Raw genomic sequence first — 26,378 nt, 5'->3', positions numbered from 1 at the left:
CCATATGAGGTCCCAATCGTAATGAACACTGTGGTTGGTGGTTCAATTGGGTTAAGGCACGGAAGGAATTAGAGCCTATTATAATTTACGGTCCATTAGGCATTGACCTATTACAATACTCAGTGTTTCAGTGAACGACAAGTAACAGGTACATTTACGATAACATGAATCTGTCTAAGTAACAAGATACCTACAAGTAAAAGAACATTTACAAGTAACAAGATACCTACAAGTGACAAGAACATGTACAAGTAACAAGAATATTTACAAGTAACAAAAATTTATATCAGTAACAAGAGTAGCTACAAGTAACAGGAACATTAACAACTATTATTATGTTTACGATGTGATCGGGTCAGGGGTGCAGTGTCCAGCTTGTGGCGTGAGCGGGTCAGGGGTGCAGTGTCCAGCTTGTGGCGTGAGCGGGTCAGGGGTGCAGTGTCCAGCTTGTGGCGTGAGCGGGTCAGGGGTGCAGTGTTCAGCTTGTGGCGTGAGCGGGTCAGGGGTGCAGTGTCCAGCTTGTGGCGTGAGCGGGTCAGGGGTGCAGTGTCCAGCTTGTGGCGTGAGCGGGTCAGGGGTGCAGTGTTCAGCTTGTGGCGTGAGCGGGTCAGGGGTGCAGTGTTCAGCTTGTGGCGTGAGCGGGTCAGGGGTGCAGTGTCCAGCTTGTGGCGTGAGCGGGTCAGGGGTGCAGTGTCCAGCTTGTGGCGTGAGCGGGTCAGATACACGGGAGAGTCAGGGAAAACAAGTGGTAAGGCTGAACTGAGAAAAAGTAAACGACCAATCAACAGAGTAAGGAAAAATCTCTCTCAGTCTGTCAGTCAGTTGATGATCGGTGAAGGTCTGCATTTTGGAGATCTACGAAACAAGATGGCCGTCGTATTGTTTATCACCAAGAGAGGCAATGAGGGCAGAATGGCTCTCTCTCTCTCTCTCTCTCTCTCTCTCTCTCTCTCTCTCTCTCTCTCTCGACAATTCACCTGCGAGTTTCCCTTCCCATCTCTCTATATTTGTTTAACTTTCTTTTTCTATTCCTTCTCTCTGTCTGTCTCTCTCTCACATTTACAGATGCAAATTCAATTACAAACTAACTCGAAAGGTCAACTGTCCCCTCCAAACCTTTTATCTCTCTCTCTCTCTCTCTCTCTCTCTCTCTCTCTCTAACAAGTGGAACAATAATCCTACAGTAACTAGAAAAATATTAACAATGTACAAAGTAAGAAAAATAATAGCCTTTGATCATGTAATTACGTATGACAGGATAATGGTAGAAATATTAATGGGTAAGACTAAGGGTAGACAGGCAAAGGAAAGTAGACATTGTGATAGATAGTTGAACTTCAAAGCTGAGTGTCAAGTGATGTGCAAAATCTGGGAGTGCAAAATCTGGTAGTGCAAAATCTGGGAGTGCAAAATCTGGGAGTGCAAAATCTGGGAGTGCAAAATCTGGTAGTGCAAAATCTGGGTTGGTTGACGACCACGGAGCCCTAACATTATTGAAGCTGTAGTATACGTTTTCTGTTATGCTTTAAGAACAAAGCTTCAAACCAGAATTAATGAAGCTCTTTGTAAACATTATTAGTTGACTAGTTTACCAAAGTTTACTGTTAATATTAATGGTAAATATTTTAAACAAAGATAAATGGGACTACCTGAAGAGTTAGGCACCTCAGCTTGCTTTACCTGAAGAGTAAACACCCGGTTAGGTTAGGTTAGGTTAGGTTAGGTTAGGTTAGGTTAGGTTAGGTTAGGTTAGGTTAGGTTAGGTTAGGGTGTTGAATTATATATCAGGTGAAAGGAGCTAGGTGCCTAATGATCACGTTATGCATATAGTATTCAGATTAACCTGAACAGCACTTTATACATTATATTAATAATCTATACAACATTTCCTCATACAACAACACCATCGTTCACAGTATTCAAATAACCTGTCTCCGTGTCCATGCATTAATACTTAACTGAATTATTTAAATGCTTTATAAATAATAGTCATTTATTCTATAACTTGAATCTAAGGAGTTTTTTTTTTTAATTAACCACTGTTTGTGTGAACGTCAATGGTTGTTAATTATCAGGTGATATAAACTTAATGGCCTATGATCGGTGATAGGTTGGGTTAGTGTTGTGGCGTCTCCTGGTGAGAACGGAAGGACGTACGGGTTATTTTCTGGCAACCTATTAGAATCTTTTCGCCCCCTTAGGCTTACGGCCATAGTTTTTATCATCCTGTTTTGTTACCGTAAGTCATCCTGTCGGCAACCATAGTTTTAAACGCCCGCACTCCAACGTTTGATGGGGAGGTGGCGGCGAAAAATCGAACTACTGTAATAATATTGGAATTTGAAGAGGTGACAAGTATATCCTCATCTTCACCCCTATTGTATTTGTTTTATTAATTTTATTGGATCTTTATAATAAATACGATTACTGAACAAAGTCAAGCGTAATAGTAATTTCACTTCTTTTTTTTTTCTTCTTCTTTACGTTAGTGTTTTCTGGTCTTGTTGGGGTCGTCATCCAGCCAGCATGTTATTGAAGTGTCTCTACAAATATGGCGATATATTTTATAATAGTAATAATATTCAGAAAATCGTCATACAGGTTTACAATTGGCTTAGCATGTATAGAGAGAACACATGTATATAGAAAATTTTGTATCATTTGGATCTTTACCTGATACTAAAAGAGAACTGTGAATACAAGACTTTAGTCACGTCGAGAGATTTTATAGCAGTTTTTTAAGTGAGTTTTCATCTGAACGGTATTAGCTGATAAGTAAGGCGTGAGCGTCTGTAAGCAAATGCATCTTCGTCATACCAACCACACGAGTCAAACGATCCATAATGCATCAGCGGAAGTGGACAGGCTTACAAACCTTACCCTCGATGGGGAAGAGGTTCGAGCGATTAAAACTACGGCTCAATGAAACGACTCTTACTTGTGGGTTCTTTGTGGAAGGAGGAAGGTGCGTCCATGAGTGCGTGCGTGCGTAATATTTCCACATGTTTCCTTAACTTCCCTGTCAATTTCCACATTTGTCTTTCAGTACTGTCTCTCTCTCCTTCCATTATTCTTTAAAGTTTTCTGTACCCTTCATCCACCCTATACCAAAGAATAGAAAAGATAAATAAAAGATAAATAAATGCAAATATAAAGAGAGGATACTAAACATACAATTAGAGTATTGGGGGGAAAAATATCGTCAAAGAGAGACAGACAGGCAGGGAACGCTTAACATACCGTGACGCCCCCTGTAATGGAAACAATATGTAAAATATATGCAGCTCTTTGTATGTTAATGGTACCACGAGCTCGACAGTAGGATACAGCGGGAAATTTAAAGGTAAAATATGGAAGAGATGTGTGTTTATAGATACAAGTGTGTGTGTGTGTGTGTGTGTCTCTCTCTCTCTCTCTCTCTCTCTCTCTCTCTCTCTCTCTCTCTCTCTCTCTCTCTCTCTCTCTCCACACCTCAGTATCTCACAGGTAAAAGCAGTTGGCTGTGAGCTCCGTCGTAAAACACTTCACAATGTCAACATCATCTCTGCACTAATGATAACTTGTGCCATAATACGACGCCTGAGGGAGGGAAGGAGGGAGGGATCGAGAGAAAGAAGGAGGGAAGGGGAGGAGTGGAGAATGGGAGAGAGGGAAGGTGGTGGGAAGGGCAAGGATGGAAAGTGGTAGTGAGGAAGAGAAGGAGGAAGGGAGTTAGTGATGGAAGGATGGATGGAGTGAAAGAGGGTATGAAGGAATGAATAAAGGGATGGAAGGAAAGGGGATGTGAGGTAGGGATGGAAGAAGGGAGTGAAAGGAGGAGGGAAAGACTGTGGGATGGGGAGGGGAAGGGAGTTGAGAAATGATGATGGGAAACAGTGAGGGACTTATACAAAGCACCGCCCACTATGTACACTATGCTTGTAACTGGTGCTGTAAGGTTGCAACATTCTATTTTCTAAGCCAAGGAGAGAGAGAGAGAGAGAGACTAAGAGAACCTGGTACAATGCCAACCTCCTCGTCGTGTTTGGACATGTTTTATTAATCCTTGGGAGACAGAAGAGAGAAAAGTCGTGTTCTTTGAGTCTTGAGTCTACAACACACTCAGCTTCCCTTGTGTTTATCAGTCGTATTCAACAAAAAGTATTTTCCTATTTTTGTCTCCCGTCAGGCCAAGGGCAAGTGGCTGGGGACGGAGGGGGGGGGGGGAATACTACCCGTCCGTTCTACCTTCTGTCCGTCTGTCTGTGTTTGTCTATGGGACGGTTACTCAAACAAGGCAAATGAGTTCAAGAAATAAATTCATTCCCTGTAAAAAATTAATAGTTAGGGGCATAGTATGTACTGTGGCTCTTTCACTGTTTAAGCATCATTAGTGTAAACTGTGGCACCTTAACCATATTACCAATCCCCTGAACTTTGGTATAAATGATGTTATAGCTAAAGAAAGATAATGATGAAGGTGTTTGATGGTGATGTTGGAGGGGTATTTATTTGTCACTAAATTCATGATCGAGGAAGTAGACTCACAGCAGTAAGTGGAACCAAACATTGTAAGGATATCCAATGCGACTTTGTACATGTGATGGGAACTAGCTGAGATACCTTCTAGGTTTACAGTTACTTGCCATTTGGATTCATACAGCACATACCCATTTGAATGTGTGTTTTTGCTTCGTCTGAAAACTTGGAAACGTTGACGATCAGGAAAGATTCTGAGTGAAAGACTACCACTACCAATAAGACTATGTAAGGGAAGGGGGAGGTAAGGGTTATATTAGGGGAGGGTTAAGTTAAGTTAGGTTAGGTTAAGTTAAGTTAGGTTAAGTTAAGTTAAGTTACGTTAGGTTAAGTTAGGTTAAGTTAAGTTAGGTTAAGTATGGCTAAGTTAAGTTAGGTTAAGTTAGGTTAAGTTAAGTTAAGTTAAGTTAGGTAAAGTTAGGTTAAGTTAAGTTAGGTTAAGTTAGGTTAAGTTAAGTTAGGTTAAGTTAGGTTAAGTTAAGTTAGGTTAGATTCTTCAATTTTGTTGTTGTTGTTTACTATGGTAACTTTTATGGCTTCATGATAAATATAATCAACTTGTAACTTTATTTCGATTTATTCTCCGTTAAACATCGTAATTAAACTCTTCCTGTTGTCTTTACACCATTAATGAATAACATGATTTATTTTCCCTTGGTAATGTATTTAGCGTAAATCTTCCCCCAGTCGTCCAGATATTCAGGGAAACGAATATTGCTCGGGTTTTTTTTCTTCCGGTTTGATGATTAATTAAAGTCAACATTGCCAGAAGAGGGAGAGGAAGATGATAAGGAGGAAGAGGAGGAAGAGGAGGAGGAGGAGGAGGAGGAGGAGGAAGAGGAGAAGGAGGAGGAAGTGTCTTAATAATCTTACTGCGATCTGTTCTGGAGTTATGTAGAAACACTCAGACAGACAGACAGACGGTGACACTCAGACAGACAGACAGACAGACAGACGGTGACACTCAGACAGACACTCAGACAGACAGACAGACGGTGACACTGGATTCTCTTTTTTTTTTGCCACCCTGTTGTCGTCATCGTTGTCATTATCGGCGTCAATCGTCAAGCAAAAATTCCTAAAAGAATATAAATAAAAGAACATCTCTAACTCCCCACCCACACACACACACACACACACACACACACACACATACATATACACACATACACACATTGGTAACAACAGTTGTATAGGACGAGAGCCAATCTGACCATGGAAAATTTAATTTAATTTTAGGGGTAACAACAATGGCTGGCGTTATTAGGGTAATATTTTGTTGACAAACCTCACTGTTGGTGCAGGACTCATACTCTGCAAAAAGTTATGTGTCGATATTATACCTCACTTGTGTCCCAGTTCTACTACGCCACAACCTAACCTAACTCACGCAAATATATCTCGACCTAACCAAACTTAACCTAACCTGACCTAACTCAAATTAACCTAACCCAACCAAATATATCTTTACCTTACCTAACTTAACTATTTGTGTTACCTGTTACCTTTAAAAAATTCATTTAAAGGTCAACAGTTAACGTGGCTCAGATACTCACAATAGCGTGACTTAATATGTACACTGGCTATAAAAAGTATTTGTAATATTTTTTTACTAGACAATATGACACAATGGACGAAGGATTTTGACAACACTACCGAGACAACAGGAGTGGCAGTGTTCATTTTGACTTCCATCGGACACCCGCCTTGCAGATACTGTTCTTAGGTTAGGTTAGGTGTGTGTGTGTGTGTGTGTGTGTGTGTGTGTGTGTGTGTGTATGTGTTCTAAGTCACGTTAAGTCTTACCCGGCACCACATTAATCACCTTCTCCGAGACATATAGTTGATTCAAGTTGTAAATATATAAAAGGTCTTGTGTTTCATCGTGTTAACTGTTGTTTATTTTGTCCTGATCACGTGACGGCGTTGTGGTGACAAGTCATTATTATTATTATCACTATCGAAATCGGGGTTTCAGAAGCACGTCAAGGAATTAGCTCCGAAGGCCAAGGAGATTCATTGCATGATCCATTGCTTCGTACAGGCGTCGCAAATCCTCATTGTTCTCTTTGAAGCAGTGAGCAAATATGTCAACTCTGTGAATGTAGGATTTCTGAATTCATGTTTAAAGATAATATGCAATGACATGGATTCCCAGCACTACGCTCTATTCTTTTAGACACAGGAATGTCAGGAATGGAGTGTTTGAACTTCGGGGAGAGCTAAAGTTGTCTTTGGAATAACAAGGCAAGCGCGATCTCCTCAGTAACTTGAACGAGGAGTTGAGAGAGCCACGTCTTGCATACTGAGCAGATATATTCGAGCAGCCGAACAGACTGAATCACAAGCTACAAGGCAAAGGAACGGATATGTTTCACCTCATGGATCTGTCTTCACGTTTTCCTTGACAAGCTTCAGAATTAGGAAAATTCAGAAATATCACCATTTTTGAGAAGCTTTCATCTGCTCTCAAAGCCGACATCTCTCAGCGCCTGGAATCCTTGAAACACGAGCTCAAATGTACAGTTCTTCTTGATGTTCGAGGAGGAGGAGGAAGAGAACTTGGTGAGGAATCCGTTCTCTGGTATTCTTGATGTTGTTAATATTCCTGATGATGTTCACGACGTATTCCTTGATCCCCGGAACAAAATTACTGCTAAAAATCTCGACAAAGGAAATTCGCTGACTGAATTCTCATCTGTAATTTGCCGGTCGTATCCTGGAAGATGTGAACTCGATACTTTAAAGAAACATCAATGGATACTAAATAACTAAAGGTGTCAGGCTCTTTCAGTTGTCAGTATTTGGTGTCAAGAATTATGGTCCCCTGGAGTTTGGTGCGACACGACGGAGGATAACCAGTGTTTTGTCATTTTTATTTTGAGGATTATGTCACCTTGGACTTTACTGTGGAGCGGGGAAGTAATTAACCAACTTTACTGGCAAAACCTTACCTAGTATACTGACGTTACAGGGAGAGAGACGGGAGACATTTGTATGAGACCACTTAGGTACGATTAAACAATTAAGTAAATTACTCCAAATTGTAAACATTAGCAAAGCAACTTCTCCTAATTCACTTCCACTGTGTTGTAACTTTTCTCTATTCCACCAAAAGCTGAAACTTGAAATTAAAAGAGAAAGTCTTATATCATAACATATATATATATATACTTTTCTAAACCTCTCATTTATAACACAACCTGGAAATTAAGAACAAAATTAACTTTTTTTCTGGTTCTTTCCTACTGTTTGTCCGGTCATCTCTCATCTACTGCCCCCTCCCCCCCTCCTCATAAAAAATTGAGTAGGAGCCCCCGGAGTTATTCATCATCATCATTAGCCACACATAATGGGTCTGAGCACGGCGATGATGGCTCCATTAGCGCCGTTAATGACTCTCTCAACTGAACATTTTTCTCCATTAGTTTGTCATTATGAGACACGACCAGGCAGCTTCTCTTTCCCTCTCGGTTCATTTATCTGTCAGTCTGCCTCGGTCAATCTTTCTCACAGTCCGTCTCTATGTCTGTCTTTTTCTCCGCGTCTGCCAGAAAAAGACACAATTATGCTGATCATATCCTAGACAGAGGAAACTGATTGGCCGCCCTGCACCATCTGTAGGCTCCAGGGGTCAGTGCAGTACAGGTGTGTTTTCTTCATAGTGTACCTTGATAATCACACTCACACACACACAGGTGAAAGTTGCATCCCCGGTTCTGCTAACGATGATAATATTTGTTTTCGTTGCTGTTGGAGAGATATAACCCAGATAATAATTCACTGGGGGATCAATTAGGTTTATAATGCTGTTAATACCAAGATCTGACTTAATGCGCTTTAATTTATTGCAACTCAATCCAGTCATTTGATCAGGGTGTTGTGGCTGAGTGGATACAGTCTTCAGTGTTGCCGGTTCGATCCCAGGCCACCAGATTGTAAACGGGCACTTAATTTTACAGTTAAGGGAGTGAAGACAGTCGAGTGAAGTACCGCCCATGCTGCCTCCTTATATGATGAAGGTTTTGTATTCTGTGTGTTGTATTGACACCTCGTGGGCTGTCATGGCTATGGGACCTACAGTACTGTCATCTGTGAGAAAGTTAAGAGTGCAAGAGTAGAGAATTGATTTACGAGTTAGTGTCAGTGAGTGTTCGTGTCAGTGAGTGTTCGTGTCAGTGAGTGTTCGTGTCAGTGAGTGTTCGTGTCAGTGAGTATTCCTGTCAGTGAGTGTTCGTGTCAGTGAGTGTTCGTGTCAGTGAGTGTTCGTGTCAGTGAGTGTTCGTGTCAGTGAGTGTTCGTGTCAGTAAAGCTATATTCTCCGTCAGTTAATGAGTCAGTCAGTAAAGTTATAATAATTCTTCGTACTGTATATGAAAGAATAAAAGAGAGAAAGATAAGGAGTGATGTGAGGTGAGGTGATGTGAGGTGATGTGAGGTGAGGTGAGGTGTGGTGAGGTGAGGTAGGACCGACTGATGAATACAACTGTTGCCTCCACTAGCAATATTACACACCACCTGCAAACTCTGAACAGTAAGGAACCATAATATTGGGTGAGAGAGCTGGGGGGGGTGTGTGTGGAGGGTCCAGGTGTATGTGGGGGGGGGGGGGGGGTGGAGGGTCCAGCTGTGTGTGTGGGGGGTGTGTGGAGGGTCCAGGTGTGTGTGTGTGGGGGTGTGGGGTGTGAGGGTCCAGGTGTATGTGGGGATCCTCAGACGGTTGATGCCTATTGATAAGCCACAACCTAACCTAACCTAACCCAACCAAACCCAAGCTGATTCTTTAACTTGACCCAGCCAACCAATCTTACCAAACCTAACTTTCATTTATCTTAACCTAATATAATTAAACCTAACCAACTTAAACGAATTTAACTTAACGTAACCCAACTATCCTACCCAACCTAATCTATCCTACCCTAACCTAATCTATCCTACCCTAACCTAATCTATCCTACTCCAACCCAATCCAACCTATTCTATGATTGTCTCCTGTGTGTGTGTGTGGTAGACTTCTATAAGAGACAGACAGACAGACAGGTAGAGGTATAGAGAGAGAGAGAGGAAGAGAGAGGAGAGAGATTAAGGCCATCACTACACACCCTGGGGGGTTGTGAACAGGTCTCAGCTGATATCTGAAGCTCGTCCACAACCAAATTCTTAATTGCCCGATCACCTTGACGAGCAGAGATCACCCGAAATGACCACCACCATCACCGCCTCTCTCTCTCTCTCTCTCTCTCTCTCTCTCTCGTCATGGCGGTAATGGAGGAACTAACCTCTGGTGTTTAATCAAGGATAGGTCGACCTTGTGTCTTGCATCACAGCCACGTTGTAATGAGTGCGGGAACAAGACTGCCTTCGTCATCATATAGAACAGTACAGTACACGAGACATTATTAAAGTGACCCCCACACGCTCGTTGACTCGCTGGGGGTGCGACTTGATATTTAATTACGTTTTTATAATTGATATGGAATGGAGGTTTCACATCAGAGACCAATAATAATAATAATAATAATAATAATAATAATAATAATAATAATAATAATAAAATACCCATAGATATCTAACAATAGGTTTAATAGGCCCAATTTTAATAGACCTTAATCCAACCTAACCAATGACCATCAGGGTAGGTCGTCTTTATCCCACTAGAACTTAACCAATCACGTCAGTTTGCATGTTAATCTCCCAAGGTCAGTGAGTCTGTACCCAAATATCCATAAGGTTAAAGCCAAATTGAGTGTCGCCGAGTATATTAAAATTATTAAAAAAAAATTCAATGTTCCGTGATTTAATTATCTGGGGACATGGCTAAAGTAACTCTCAGTGAGGTGAACGAAACCTCAATATTTATACTAAAACAGTGGATTTATTTTAGGTCAGGTTAGGTTAGAATATTTAACCATCCAACAATTAATAACGTTTACTAAGGCACCAAACCATCACACAAAAAGTATTCATATCACTAAAGACTTTTTTTCTGGAATATTTTCGAATTACTTGTCACCATATCCGTATGTCCGTACCGTCCGTGGCTATGTCCTACTGTACGTATAAGGAAGCAAAGGTCGTGTCGTAGTGTAAAGAATTCAACCATATTCCTTCTCACCTCACCAGGGGTTCGCAGGCCAGACAAGGTTTCATCAGTGGAGTGGGAACACGCCCCTGACGGAACTAATCACACGGCTTACCTAATATATTACAGGTAGATTGTGGGGTGATAGAGGGGGGGGGCTGCTGCAGACAGATTGGGGGCACACCTTTATTAGCTAGTACTTTCGATATATGGTGATGATAGTGATGATAATGATAGTGATGATGATGATGATAGTGATGATGATAGTGATGATAGTGATGATGATGATAGTGATGATGATGATGGTGATAGTGATGATGATGATGATGATAGTGATGATGATAGTGATGGTGATAGTGATGATGATAGTGATGATGATGGTGATAGTGATGATGATGATAGTGATGATAGTGATGATGATGATGGTGATAAAAATATGCAATGGAATAATAATATATCCTTATAATAATAATAATAATAATAATAATAATAATAATAATAATAATAGCACCTTAATTACCACCACCTAAATATAATCAAACTTAAAGTCTGGTAACTTCTGCCTCCTGAGAAATGCAATTTGGCGGAGACATGAGGGAGGAGGTTCTTAAGAGACACCGTGTGTAATGATGATGAGAAGTCGCCCTACTGTCTACTTGTGTGTGTGTGTGGGCTGGGGGTGAGTGTGTGTGTGCGTGGGGGGTGAGTGTGTGTGTGTGGGGGTGGTGTGTGTGTGGGGGTGAGGTGTGTGTGTGTGGGGGTGAGTGTGTGTGTGGGGTGTGAGTGTGTGTGTGGGGTGGGCTGGGGTGCGTGTGTGTGGGGGTGAGTGTGTGTGTGGGGGGTGGTGTGTGTGTGTGTGTGGGGGGTGAGTGTGTGTGTGGGGGGGGTGAGTGTGTGTGTGTGGGGGGTGGTGTGTGTGGGGGTGAGTGTGTGTGTGTGTGTGGGGAGTGGGTGTGTGCGTGGGGGTGAGTGTGTGTGTGGGGTGGGTGGGCTGGGGGTGAGTGTGTGTGTGTGGGGAGTGCGTGTGTGTGGTTGGATGGGTGGGTGTTGGAGGGTGCGTGTGTGTGTGTGTGAGGGTGGGGTGCGTGTGTGTGTGTGTGTGTGGGGGGGGTGCGTGTGTGGTTGGATGGGTGGGTGTTGGAGGGTGCGTGTGTGTGTGTATGTATGTTGAAAAATGCTGAACTGAACGACCAAAAGTTATATATATATCTTTTTGAAGACGATATGGACCGTAAAAGATTACCATATTTACTAACCTAACCTAACCTAACCTAACCTAATCCCAAGTGCATTTAGTCTAGAAATTCAGGTCTGGTTCCTCTTCGTATTCGGTGATGGGTTTGACTCCGTGTGGGATATGCCCTTGTTGCCCGACCCCGGTAAAACAACACCACTGCCTTTCTCTATTGCTAATTGTATTTTCTTGTCCTGTTTCCTGAGCACCAACGACCTACTGACCCAGGGTTTAAGTGGGTCTCTCTCTCTCTCTCTCTCTCTCTCTCTCCCTCTCTCTCTTTCTCTCTTTTACTTTATTCTCTCTCTTTTTTTTCTCTCTCTCTCTCTCTCTCTCTCTCCACTTTGTTCTCTCTCTTTCTGCCTCTCTCTCTCTCTCTCTCTCTCTCTCTCTCTCTCTCTCTCTCTCTCTCTCTCTCTCTCTCTCTCGCAGTATCTAAACAAGAGAACGTACTATTAGGGAGCGATGGCGAGCGAAAACTTATAAGACATTTGACTTGAACGAAAATTAAAGGAAACTTCACCTGTGATCTATGAGACAATCCATATTCATCACACATCTGGTTTCGAAATTTTCCTTTAATTAGTGTTTCTTTTTTTTTCGAATTTATGACCTTAATATATAATGTATTTTTTTGTATAGTTTTGATCAGGTCAGGTTAGGTTAGGTTAGGTCAGGTTAGGTTAGGTTTAGGTTAGATCCTGATTCAGGTCAGGTTGGGTTGAATCAGGTTAGGTTAGGTTAGATCAGGTCAGGTTAGATTGAGTTAGGTCCAGGTCAGGTTGGGAGTTTGGTTGATCCCAGATCAGGTCAGGTTAGGTTAGATCCAGGTCAGGTCAGGTCAGGTCAGGTTAGGTTAGGTTGGGTGGTCAGGTCAGAGTTAGGTTGGTCAGGTCAGGTTAGGTTAGGTTAGGTTAGGTTAGATCAGGTCAGGTTAGGTTAGATCAGGTCAGGTTAGGTTAGGTTAGGTTAGATCAGGTCAGGTTAGGTTAGGTTAGGTTTAAGGGAAGCAGTGGCTGAATGGATAAATTACCCTCCTCTGCACTAAGAACACCAGGGTGGGATCTCCAAGTCAACCCACGATGTCTGCAGTGTGGGTCTGACGTGACGTACCACACAGGGGTTGAATGATGGCCCTTTAAAATAAAATATTAGGACAGGATGAGTTTAATAAGGGTCTAATAACCTCGGAACAAGTACAGAGTTTAGTACGTGTGTGTGTGTGTGTGTGTGTACAGAAAAAAGAGTGTTGATTACAAGCACATCGGAACAGAGAGAGAGAGAGAGAGAGAGAGAGAGAGAGAGAGAGGGGATGGCAGTATGCAATTAGGAAAGTGTAGATGAAAGAGAAAATATATGAAAAACGTGATGAAATTTAAGAGAAAGTAATAGAATATGAGAGGATTATAAAGAAAGAGGAAATAAGAGAGAAATGTGATGAAAGAGGATGATGAAGAGAAAACGTGATGGATGGAGAAATAATAAAATAGAAGAAAGAAAGAGGAACAGGATAGAAGAGGAAGTATTGAGATAAACGTGATAGGGAGAGATAATGAATGAATGTAAGAGAGAGAAAGAAAAATGATGATTGCCAATTAAGGGGAACTGAAGAGAAGAAGAAGAAGAAGAACAAGAACAAGAAGATAGGAGAATGGTGTAAGGAGAGAGAAGAATAACGAGGATTGAAGGAGGGGTCAGTCTCTCTCTCTCTCTCTCTCTCTCTCTCTCTCTCTCTCTCTCTCTCTCTCTCTCTCTGACAACAAAACACACAAATATTTACCCTCACTCGTTCCTTTTCTCAGCGAAGCAATTGTGAGTTCAGGGAAACACAGCAAACCAATATTCTTCAGGATAGGTTAGGTTAGGTTAGGTACGTTGGCTCAGTGTTATAGATAGGTATTGTAAAGTGATATTTGGGTGGACGTACGAGTATGTATGTACTGAATGTATGGTTACCTCACCTCCTAGCCCTCCCTACCTCACCTCCTATCCCTCCCTACCTCACCTCCTATCCCTCCCTACCTCACCTCCTAGCCCTCCCTACCTCACCTCCTATCCCTCCCTACCTCACCTCCTAGCCCTCCCTACCTCACCTCCTAGCCCTCCCTACCTCACCTCCTAGCCCTCCCTACCTCACCTCCTATCCCTCCCTACCTCACCTCCCATCCCTCCTACCTCACCTCCCTCACCTGCTACACTTAAAACATGTGACCTTCAAGACGTGATTTGTGGGACACCTTATTAAAATGTAACGTAGTGGAGATATATCTTTAACACACACACACACACACACACACACACACACACACACACACACACACACATATATTATTGGTTATATAATCTAGAGTCAGTGAGACGGTCAAAAGAAGATCAGTTGTAATAATATAAAACCTTTAATATATTCTTTATTCATTATGACGATGGTGATTATAATGAGGAAAATCATTATCACTCCAATATTACATACCTTAGGTTAGGATAGTCTAGGTTAGGTTAGGTTAGGTTAGGTTAGGTTAGTCTAGGTTAGGTTAGGTTAGGTTAGGATAGTCTAGGTTAGGTTAGGTTAGGTTAGGTTTCCTTTACCAGAAGTATGGACATTTCCCACCAGGATCATTGACCATCAGGTACAGTCGGCCCGTGATGACCCACAGGGGGAATACCACGAGTGCTTACCTGTGCACCTGAGAGTCAGCCTTAATGACCTCATCACAACATACCTGAACACACTTTGTTGTCCGACACTGCCTCTAGTGGTGCATTTAGGCATTATATATTAATGCGTCAGGCCATGCGTCTGAGTTTGCGTCCGTCTGTGCGTCCGTCCTGGAGTTTTGAATACCTACCCATATCCAGATTTACTGTACCCCTAACCTAACCTACCCCTACCTTCTCCTACTCTACGTCAAATTCAATCTACCTTTAGCTGACCAAATTAATGGTTTATGTACTAACACCTGTGTCCTAACCTAACCTAACCTAACCTAACCTAGTAGGCCCCAATCTAACAGGGCCAAGATCTCATAGACCTTAGACTATAGACCTCATTTCTAATAGTCCTCAATTCTAATAGGCCCATGTCCTAATAGACACTACCCAAATTTTAACTTTCGGAATCCAGACTTATTGGCCTACAGTTTTAAATGGCCCGTCCTAGTGTTAGAGGGACCTATTAGAACAGGGTACCAAAGGCCCTCTTAACACGATGGTCACTTTGTCTTGGTGAGAGGAGTAGAAAGAGACCCCTTCCCACACCCCTTCCCTACCCACCTCCCCCCACCCCTCCTCTTCCTACACTCCCTCCTCCCCCCCAAATAACACTCAGTATCCCCTAAGTACACACACAGGCCATAAAGGCAATACATTACCTTAAACAAAGAAAAACAACAACGTATTTCCAGACCCGTCCAGAGTATTGCTGTTGGGAACCTTAAGGGACGAGTCGCGACAAGGGAGAGAGAGAGAGAGAGAGAGAGAGACTAAATTATGCTGTCTCTTATTATCGGTACAATGTTAAAACACTATTTAATCTATTCATTATTCTTCTGTTAATTCACTCGACTTACTCCTTCATTGTATAATATCGATACATTGTTGAAACACCATAATATTGTTTGTGTTATATTCACCATACTCACGCGTCACAGTGGTTTACAATTCACCCTCAACCTCACGTCTCGCTGCTCTAAGGCTTGGCATCAGTACATACAAACAACTAACCTTGTCTAACTATCGTTCCTCGTAGCTCTCATTAACTTCCTAATCAGATTATTGTTTACATCTATCTGAATCACCTTAGGATTAGATACCCCAGATTTTTTTTACATGAAGATTAATCACCTTAATGCTACCTGGGTGGGCTTAGGTTAGGTTAGGTTAGGTTAGGTTAGGTTAGGTTAGGTTAGGTTAGGTTAGGTTAGGTTAGGTTAGGTTAGGTTTGGTTAGGTTCAGGTTAGGTTAGGTTAGGTTAGGTTCAGGTTAGGTTAAGTTGAAATAAACCAAGGGGGGCTAATCTTCATGTGATCATCTACCAAAACACAATAACAAATACACAAACAGATAAACAAATCGTAAATAACAGCAACAAATAAACACAGGTTCAAGTGAATGATACTTTCCCCCTTTACACCTGTTGATATAAATAGAGATAACAAAGACAAAAAATCACTTAATACGTGGAATTAAGTTATGTTATCCTGGACACAAGAACAATAACAGCGAAAAGAACGCGTCAGTGTTAGTTAATCACCAGAGACACCTTAACCCGCTTTGTAGTGTAAGACGCTGTAGAAGTTATCCTCCAGTGGTGTTGTGGTGTTGGAGGGTAGTGTGGTGTTGGAGGGTAGTGTGGTGTTGGAGGGTAGTGTGGTGTTGGAGGGTAGTGTGGTGCTGGAGGGTAGTGTGGTGTTGGAGGGTAGTGTGGTGTTGGAGGGTAGTGTGGTGTTGGAGGGTAGTGTGGTGCTGGAGGGTAGTGTGGTGTTGGAGGTAGTGTGGTGTTGGAGGGTAGTGTGGTGCTGGAGGTAGTGTGGTGTTGGAGGTAGTGTGGTGCTTGGAGGGGTAGTGGTGCTGGAGGGTAGTGGTGTTGGAGGGTAGTGTGGTGTTGGAGGGTAGTGTGGTGTTGGAGGGTAGGTGTGGAGGGTGTGGTGTTGGAGGGTAGTGTGGTGTTGGAGGGTAGTGTGGTGCTGGAGGGTAGTGTGGTGTTGGAGGGTAGTGTGGTGTTGGAGGGTAGTGTGGTGTTGGAGGGTAGTGTGGTGCTGGAGGGTAGTGTGATGTTGGAGGTAATGTAATGCTGGAGTCAAATTTCTATAATATATCAAGTAATCAAATCTTTCCTCAACTACATCACTGAATTAGTCTTCCAGCTTGACCAGTTTTCCTACTTACCTTACGACGAGGTTACCTTTTTCACTTAACCTGTACCTGTCTTAGGATTAGCGTCCAGTCACCACCCACCTGTTGTCTCTCTCAGGTGGACAAAGGAACGAGACTTTAAGCTGCTTCTTAGTATGGATTGCTCCCCCCCCCCTCACCACCTTCAAAGCATGATATATTGCTTTCTCTACTAGCATGATCTATTGTACTCAGCAGGAGAAAGATACCAGGCTTGCCCTTCAGGATTAATGTGCCCTTGTGCCCTGAGGAAGATGGATCACCTGCCCTCTTGCCAAAGCCGAAGTGAATTTGCGTGTTAGGGGAGAGTGAAGTTTCTTTTCGCCGTCCAGAAATACTTAAAATTTGTATGACCTTGTAATTTGATTGTTCTTCTACTTTGTGATTGGTGTAACAAACTTAATCTACTTTACTGCCACTCTAACCTACCTTAACCATAACCTAACCTACCCCTAGCTTACCCTACCCCTAACCTAACCTAACACTAATCTATCTTACCATAACCTACCTTAGTCTAAACTATCCCTAACCGAACTTTCCCCTAGTTTAACCTGCTCATAATCTAACCAGCCTATAAGATAACCTACTTGTAACTTAACCTATCTGTAACTTAACCTCGCCATTACCTAAGTTAACACAATTTAACTAAACCTAATTAGTATTGATAATGGTTAAGGGGGCTGTCTCTTCCCTTATAAACAATAGTTAAGGGGGCTGGGTATTAGGACTGTAACCCTTATTTTCCCTCAACCCCTACACGTCAGCACCTCACACCCTACCCCTACACACTTGCCTTCCTGTCGATCAGTGGAGCTGGTGATAGGTCGAGGGGCTTATCTCATCCTCTGTGTGAGCCAACATGACCTTCCATCACCACTACAACCCACACACACACACACAACCAAGGGAACATCTCTGTTTGTCTCTCTCTCTCTGTCTTTTTAACTATTGTTCTTTTGGTTTGTCTGTTTATCTGTCTGTTGCTTCTCTCTGTCTGTCTTTCTAGCTTTTTTGAGAGTGGGGGTGGAAGGGGGATCGTCTGTCTCTTTGTCTGTTGTTATAATAGTATATTTATCTGTGTCTGTTTTGTGTCTGTCTGTGTAAATACATTCACTGCAGGATAGTACCTTTAGCTGTGACCTCAGTGAGCAGATTGGCTGTAGTCGTGAAGTCGTTATGAAAAACTGGTTCTTGAATCATGGGGTCGTCATGAAAAGTATAGAGGTCGTAGGGTCGTCATGAAAAGTATTTCCTGATATCAAGAAAATATATAGATACGGGAGAGTGGAGAAAGTCGTGGGGTCGTTGTCGTGAAATAATGAGGAAGTTGTCAATTTCTTTTCTGGATTTCTTATGAAGTTCACCGGACGTTCAAGTAGATTTATTCCTGTAAAGAGCAATAAATATTCACTGACTTGTACTGATATATCCATTAATATCTCTCTCTCTCTCTCTCTTTCTCTCTCTCTCTCGTGACTGGTGAAACTAATCCGGGAACACAGATAAAAGAAGAATTATCTTGGTAGTAGAGTGGAGACAGACATATCAAAATGAACCCCTACAATCAAGGTGTCACAGTCGCTTAACGCAGGATAAGATTTGTCCTGCAAGAAAGGAATTAATCTTGCAAGAAAAAGTTTATCTCGTAAGAAAGAAAAAGGACCTCAGTTGGTCAGTGGTGATATATTCGTCGGTATGTAGGGATCTAAAGTTTCTTTCTGTAGTCAAAAAAATTGTGAAATCAACTCATCCAACAATTTTGAACAGATTTTTCACGAAATTTGGTATGCATGAAGTGTATGGATGTGTGACGTGCAGTGCCATGCCAGTGTCACTCCGATGATTTTTTTTTGGGGGGGGGGACAGACACCATCTTCTTTTTTATCTCAAACTTTTGTCTAATAATCTTTTGCATATGAATTTATGTCTGTCAGTCGGGTAATGAAACTCTCTTTTATTTATACAAAACATATTTATTTACATATAAAAATACGGTAAGAGGAGCGAGGTGGTGACTGTAGTGATGAGGACAGCGGTCACCAGTAGTGCCCACACGCGACGACCAGCACAGGTCACTGACGATCCTCCTTGCATCGCTGCCGGGTACTCTCCTGCTGGGGGGGGGAGGAAGTACTGTTAATGAGAACCATGTCAGAGTGTGAGTTATATAGGGTCCTGCAGGTCATCAGGTCCCAGCCAGAGGAGAACTCAGTCCTAGTGGGCCCCAACTATAAGCCAAATATAGAAACGGGGCCCAATTAGGACTAGGCCCTAATTCTTGTGGCTTGGGAAGGTTTGAGTTAAGAAGGAATGGGGAGTAACAGGACTTGGAGCCTATTGGTTAGTTGTTATGTACTGAAATAACGTGAGGGACAACAAAATGGAAGGAGTGAGAGGAGGAGAATGATGAGAAGAGTAGGATGATGATGAGGAGGGAGAGGATAAGAAGGTGTGGTGGATGAGGAACAGAAAGAGGAGGTGGATGATGAGAACAAAAAGGATGTATAGGAAATGAAAGGGGAGGATGATGAAGAAAGAGGAGATGGATGATGAGGAGGAGAAGAAAGCTGGTGATGATGATGAGGAGGAGGAGGAAGAGGGATAGCAGGCATTAGAGGGTTGTGTCGTGGTGTAGAATTAATGTTGATCTTTTTGAGGTGGGTGTTGAAAAGAGCCCCAGGACTTAAATAGACCCCAGCCCTGCCCTAAGAAAACCCTAAGCTAATTTGGTCTAACCTAACCACTATAGCGTTGGGACCCCAGGTCTTATTGGGTCTCAATACTAATGGACCTTGGTGATAATCGTCATTTGAGGATGCCCCACTAACCTAATTTACAGTAATCTAATCTAACCTGACTTAACAAATCCTAAACAAACTTAGCCTTACCTAAATTAAGGTAAATTAACTAAACTAAACCTAACCTATCCTGACCAAGCTTAATTTTAATCATGCCAAATTTGTGACGTTAACCTATTCCAACTTAACCTAACCTACTTAACCTAATTTAGCTTACTTAACCTAACCTCGCCCCTTTTAACTCATCCGTGGACCTAAAACACTCAACTTGAGTTACCTGTGAGGACGTGTACGGTGATGGAATGCTCGAGGGAGTGGGCTGGATTACAGGTGTAGACGCCAGAATCCCGGGGCGCCGCGTTCATCACTACCAGTTGGCTTACACTCCTGTGTCCCAGGTTCGTCTTTAGCCACACCCGCACCCCATCCTCCCGCACCATCTGCAACACACACACACACACACTTTACAACACCTACCACACCACCACACTCTACCACACCACCTCATTACCACACCATCACGCTACCACACTACTACCACACCGGTCCTTCCCTCCCCGCGGCAGACAGGCCAGGGGCAGGTAGTTACTAATAGTCCGTAACACTCCACCTTATTGATCGGCCAGTCGATGGGGTGTCGGAAACCTCACTAATATATTGTTCTGGGTGTTTATAAAGTACCTTGATGTTTGCATACAGAGTCCCTTGATGTTTGTGTTTATAGGGTCCCTTGATAGTTGTGTTTATAGGGTCCCTTGATGTTTGTGTTTATAGGGTCCTTGATGGTTGTGTTTATAGGGTCCCTTGATGTTTGTGTTTAGGGTCCCTGATGGTTGTGTTTATAGGGTCCCTTGATGTTTGTGTTTATAAGGTCCCTTGATGTTTGTGTTTATAGGGTCCCTTGATGTTTGTGTTTATAGGGTCCCTTGATGTTTGTGTTTATAAGGTCCCTGATGGTTGTGTTTACAGGTTCCTTGATGGTTGTGTTTATAGGGTCCTTGATGTTTGTGTTTATAAGGTCCCTTGATGGTTGTGTTTAGGGTCCCTGATGTTTGTGTTTATAAGGCCCTTGATGGTTGTGTTTATAGGGTCCCTTGATGTTTGTGTTTATAGGTCCCTTGATGTTTGTGTTTATAGGGTCCCTTGATGGTTGTGTTTATAGGGTCCCTTGATGGTTGTGTTTTACGTCTGTCGATGCTTCTGTATACAAAATCTCATGCTATTTGTTTTACGAGTTCTTTAATATTTCTGTTCACAAAAATCAAAATACTAAACATTAGGTACGGAAGCAGGCAGTGGGGCCGGAACTGCACTTCACTAGGTACCCATTCCCGGCTGGGGGTACTAGGGGTGTACCGGGCGCTAACCAGCAACATTTAGAATAGAAACCAAGCACTGTAGAGCCAGTCTGCCACCACCGCTTTACAGGAAACTTTATGCTTCTTAACACAGCTGTTGGTGTGTGTTGTAGGTTCAGTGAGAGTCAAGTCTTGTGGTCTTTTGTGGGAGGTCAGCAAACATGTGTCTGGCGATGATGACCAAGTTACATAGATATGGCCAGACAGAGCTTCCTGATTCTGTATGTAACGGGTGACGCCGTCTGTATCGTACAAAAGATTTACTCTGGAGAAGTATGGAAAACAGTTCCAATAAAGACTGTTTCCTTAAAGTAAAGAAACAAGAATAACCACAAACGGGTCATTGGCTACGGTAAGACCCACTTGAAAAAAAAACTTCCCTCAAAAGCTTAAAACATAATCAGTCCGGTTAGAATAAGCAAATATTCAGCTGACTAAACCCAGATAAGCAGCTTTTCCTTTCGGGATTCAGAAGCAATTTGGAAATTGAGTATCGGTTTGCGTGGTGAAGACCTGCAAGTGATTGGGTTTCCAAACGAAATTCCGGAGTTTAGAGCCGATCCGCCCTAATGCCGAAAATGGTTTGTAACCGCCTGCAGCCGTGATCACTTGTGTGGTGTAATCTAAACTTTTACACTGAATATTGGACACGAGGTTTAATTTATACATCGACCAGCGTTCAATCTTGTATCGGAGAAGAATTATTTATCTTTTTTTATAGTTTTATGTTTTTTGTTCTACGAATAGTTCAAATTTGCGCCAAAATTTGTACTCTAAATTGCCTCCTTCATCCACCCAGCGCTACTGACCTGACCGGTGTGTCTAACATTTGTTCACGCTCATGAATGTAACTCTCAACCTAACCTAACCCACCACTGTCACCATATAAGAACCCACCACTGTCACCATATAGGAACCCACCACTGTCACCATATAGGAACCCACCACTGTCACCATATAAGAACCCACCAATGCCACCATAATAAGCCTTTGTACAGTGACCCTTCCTTTGATATTGTCAGTTATAGAGAATCAATGGTGGACAGAGTCTTTGTAGGGCACCTCATAGTGGCTGAGGGAGAGAGTGAAGGAAAGTAGATATTACACAAGACAGACGGCCACCCCATTGTGGCCATGGTGGCAAGAGGTGGCCACGAGGAAGCGTATACAGTGGCCATAGTGGTAGCAGGTGGCCACGAGGACGATCATAACCAGATAAGAACAAATTAGAACCTGTCCATACAACACTTGCAACACCTGGTGGCCGAAAGAGGGGGGGGGGGGGTGGTTATTATCATGGCCGTACTAGCAGTAGATGTCCACAATTATGAATCGATTATGACCATATTGGCAGCATGTGGCCACCACGAAGAGTACATAATGGCCACATATAAACGTATAGTCTCATGGCCACGCTTGACATTATAGGTGACCACCATGAGTGACCGGAGTGAGGCAATAGCATATGGAGGTAGAGGTGGAGGTAGAGGTAGTGGTAGAGGTGAAGGTAGAGGAAGAGGTAGAGGTAGAGGAAGAGGTAGAGGTAGAGGTAGAGGTAGAGGTGAAGGTAGAGGAAGAGGTAGAGGTAGAGGAAGAGGTAGAGGTAGAGGTAGAGGTAGAGACCTGATCCATGTTTGACCACCTGACGGGACCTGCCTCTGTCTACCTGATGGCGTTCACGCTTGACTTTTGATTTTGTGCATTAAAAAAATAATCAATATGTTACATACGAGTTATAACAGTACAACAGGAAATGGTGTTATCAAATTGCCAAAGATCAGACGATACCCTCACGTAATGCCATGTCTCTCGGTAGGATAGGGCCCCATTCACTCTAGGCCCTAGTCTCAATAGGCCCTAGTCTCAATAGGCCCTAGTCTTAATATGCAATATGCCCTAGTCTCAATATGCCCTAGTCTCAATAGGCTCTAGTCTCAATAGGCCCTAGTCTCAATAGGCCCTAGTCTCAATAGGCCCTAGTCTCAAATAGGCCCTAGTCTCAATAGGCCCTAGTCTTAATATGCAATATGCCCTAGTCTCAATATGCCCTAGTCTCAATAGGCTCTAGTCTCAATAGGCCCTAGTCTCAATAGGCCCTAGTCTCAATAGGCCCTAGTCTCATTTGTTCAGTCAGCTAAGACATTACACACCCACACCGTGTATCAAAGAGCCACATGACAGACCTCACATATCATAGTGGCGACTCTGGTGTCTGAGGTATATATGACAGTCTCTGGTCAGGCCACACTAATCCCTGAAATACCACCGTCCGTATACAAACTCTGCGGGTCTTAGAGATTAGAATACGATAATTTTAGAAGTAGCAGTAAGTTCACAGACAGACTTACAAAAGAACTTAGTTGTATTTTATTATGTATCAGTCAAGCAGGTGTAATGTTCTAATGATACACACACAAGGGGGGGGGGAAAGAAAGAGGGCGTTCTGGTAATAATTATTTGGTATATTGTGATAGGATGTGGTTGCCGATTGCATGGTTACAGTACTCGTCTCTTGTTTTAAGGTCAAAGGTTCGAGTCCAGGGTACAGTACATTATTGACCACGATGCTTCCTCATGTGCTTCAAAAGGCTTAGAGTATAATGTGCGGTATTAGTATTGTATTTACTTTATCCATAACAGGTCGTGATGATGGTAGTAACAGTATGGTATGGATGGTATTTGATGGTAGTGAGAATAACCTTTACGTGGTGATAGTGTATGGTAGTGGCACTCACCCGCTCCTTATGGTACCAGTGCAGGTAGTCCGGGGGCTCGGGGGAGTAAGGTACCACACACGTCAGGTTGATTGGTGACCCCATTCCCACGTGGATATCCGGGGCTCCCAGGATCTTGGCTTGTGGTTCTATAAGGGGGTAAAGAGGTGGTCTTTAGTGGCTCTATACGAGGGGGTGGTTAGGTTAGGTTAGGTTAGGTTAGGTTAGGTTAGGTTAGGTTAGGTCAAAGGTTATGAGAACAACTTAAAAGACAATTATAAGCCTGGTGTGAATTATCAACCTCGATCGAGTGCAGTTTATTAGGTGGCACTTACCTATAACAGTAAGGTGGGTGGTACGGGCGGTGGGCGGTGCACTAGATACCTGGCAGTCGTATTGGCCAGAATCTCGCGGGTGGGCGTATTGTAACCTCAACAACCAGTCACCTTTACCCGCATGCGGCACCGCCTCAAACCTCGAGTCACTTGTGTACGTCACCGAACCCACGGAGAGTATGTGCAGGTCGCGGTGTCTTATCCACGACACCTGTAGAGGCAGATAACATAAACACAGGTACATTATGATTAAGCTTTTTGATAAGCTTGAGTAAATGAACACTGGTTAAGGTTAAACATAGTAAACTTGTTGATGTTAGAGAAAGTAGAAAGACACCCAACACCTGCCAGACACCCAACACCTGCCAGACACCCAACACCTGCCAGACACCCAACACCTGCCAGACACCCAACACCTGCCAGACACCCAACACCTGCCAGACACCCAACACCTGCCAGACAGCCAACAGGTGCTGGTGTCCCCGGTACATGCAGGTAAGAAGACGTAACACCTGGTGGGCGGACATAATTATTACTGAGAATGAAGAAAGTGCTAGAGCAGGTATGGTCCTATAAGACCCTAGGCCTAATAGGCTTTAGCTCAAATACGCTCCATTTATAATTGGCCTCATTTTAATAGGCATGATTTCTAGTAGACATTAATTTCAATGGGTCTTGTTTGGTTATGTCTCAGTCCTGTTACGGCCGAGCACAGTCCCCAGTGTAACCCACACAAAGCCTTCCCTGCCACACACACACACACACACACACACACACACACACACACACACACACACACTGACAAACCCCCTGACACCCCCACACTCCCAGTAAGTCTCTTGGATCAGTACAAGAAGAGGGATTCCAACTGGAATTGTAAATAATTCCCAGACGTGTTGCCGCTGGTTGGAATTCCTAACAAGTCGTCCTGTGATGCGAGGGAGGAAGAGGAAGAGGAAGAGGAAGAGGAAGAGGAAGGAAAGAGGGAGAGGAAGAGAAAGGAGAGAGGGAAGAAGGAAGGAGGGAAAGAAAGAGGAGGCAGGATGAGAGGAGGATGTGGAAATGGAAAAGGAAGAAAGGAAAGGGAAATGAAAGAAGAGGATGGGAGAAACGAAGGAAGAGAATAGAAGAAGAAGAGAGGTTGGGAGGCTGGAGGAGGAAGGGAGGAGAGGAGGAAGGTAGGAACAGTGAAGGAAGGTGGGAGCAGAGGAGGAAGGATTAAGGAAGAAGGAAGAGGAAGGTGAGGGAAGAGGTTACTAATGGATGTTCTTGTCCCGTGAATCACCACCACCACCACCACCACCACCACCACCACCACCACCACCACCTCACCACCACCACCACCACCACCACCACCCTCACCACCACCATCACTAGCCACCAACACCACCACCACCACCACCACCACCACCACCACCACCACCACCACCACCACCACCTACTACCACTACTATCACTACACCACTCACCACCACCACCATCACTAACCCACTACTACCACCACCACTAACACCACCACCACCACTACCATTAATAATTAACTATATTACTGAGTCATCACCAAGGTCGTGTGTGTGTGTGTGTGTGTGTGTCAAGACAGACTGACCTGACATAGAACTAACTTTGGGGGGGTCCACTTACGGAGTTGTTACCAAGGTTGTGGACGATGCAGGACAGTAACACGGTCTTGGAGGCGGTGACGGTGACGTTGGTGGGCACAAGGGGATCAAACACAGGAGGTAGAGTGGGTCCAGGTACTGTAGAAGGGGGTATGACGTGACGAGATGCCCTTGACCACGAACACACACAACCTGTAAAAATTATAAATTATGTTTGAGTTAAGTTATTTATATTCGTGTATACATATATATATATATACGTATACATACATACATAGATACACGTACACACACACACATGAACAAGCAAAATACACACACACACACACACACACACAAATACTGAGATATTGCCAGTGGGTCACCTAAGGCAGTTCGTAAGAAAAACTTGACCAATTAGACGATGATGTTGTGATCTGGTGGGTAAAGTTTTTTTTTTTAGACGAATTTTATCAATTACGCTTAAAAACTTTTTGTTATATGAAAGTTTTAAAGTTTTTTGTTTCTTGATTTGTTATTGATGTTATTATTTGGTCAGTCTTATTGTTTGTTATTTATTAAGTGCGAAAATATAGAGAGAGAGAGAGAGAGAGAGAGAGAGTAATGCTAAAGACAGACAGACAGACAGACAGACAGAGGGAAGGGATAATCATGTACTGGTAACTCATGAAGAACACAAAATAAATCTTAAAGAACAACAAATAACTCTTAAAGAACAGGACAGAGCGGGAAGAACTCACCTGGCAGGTAGACTAAGGTGGTACAAAACACAACGAGTGAGACCATCATCGGTACGGCTGGTTGGTGCATCATCTTGTCTTGTACCTGAG

At 43.1% G+C, this 26,378-nt stretch overlaps 1 protein-coding gene across 1 annotated transcript; it reads right to left on the bottom strand.

Moving 5' to 3' along the window:
• Positions 1-320: 320 nt before the first annotated feature.
• On the bottom strand, positions 321-26,378 carry LOC121859054. The gene is made up of 7 exons (XM_042355713.1): positions 26,289-26,378; positions 25,571-25,740; positions 23,930-24,140; positions 23,616-23,743; positions 19,800-19,962; positions 18,718-18,838; positions 321-759 (listed from the first exon to the last, which is right to left on the bottom strand). Exons 1-7 carry the CDS (start codon positions 26,359-26,361, stop codon positions 321-323), a joined length of 1,305 nt encoding a protein of 434 aa, XP_042211647.1. The 5' UTR covers positions 26,362-26,378.

The sequence above is a fragment of the Homarus americanus genome, unplaced genomic scaffold (genome assembly GCF_018991925.1).
Source record: "Homarus americanus isolate GMGI-L3 unplaced genomic scaffold, GMGI_Hamer_2.0 scaffold594, whole genome shotgun sequence".
NCBI classification, from domain to species: domain Eukaryota; kingdom Metazoa; phylum Arthropoda; class Malacostraca; order Decapoda; family Nephropidae; genus Homarus; species Homarus americanus.
This window is presented reverse-complemented; position numbering and strand designations above follow the sequence as displayed.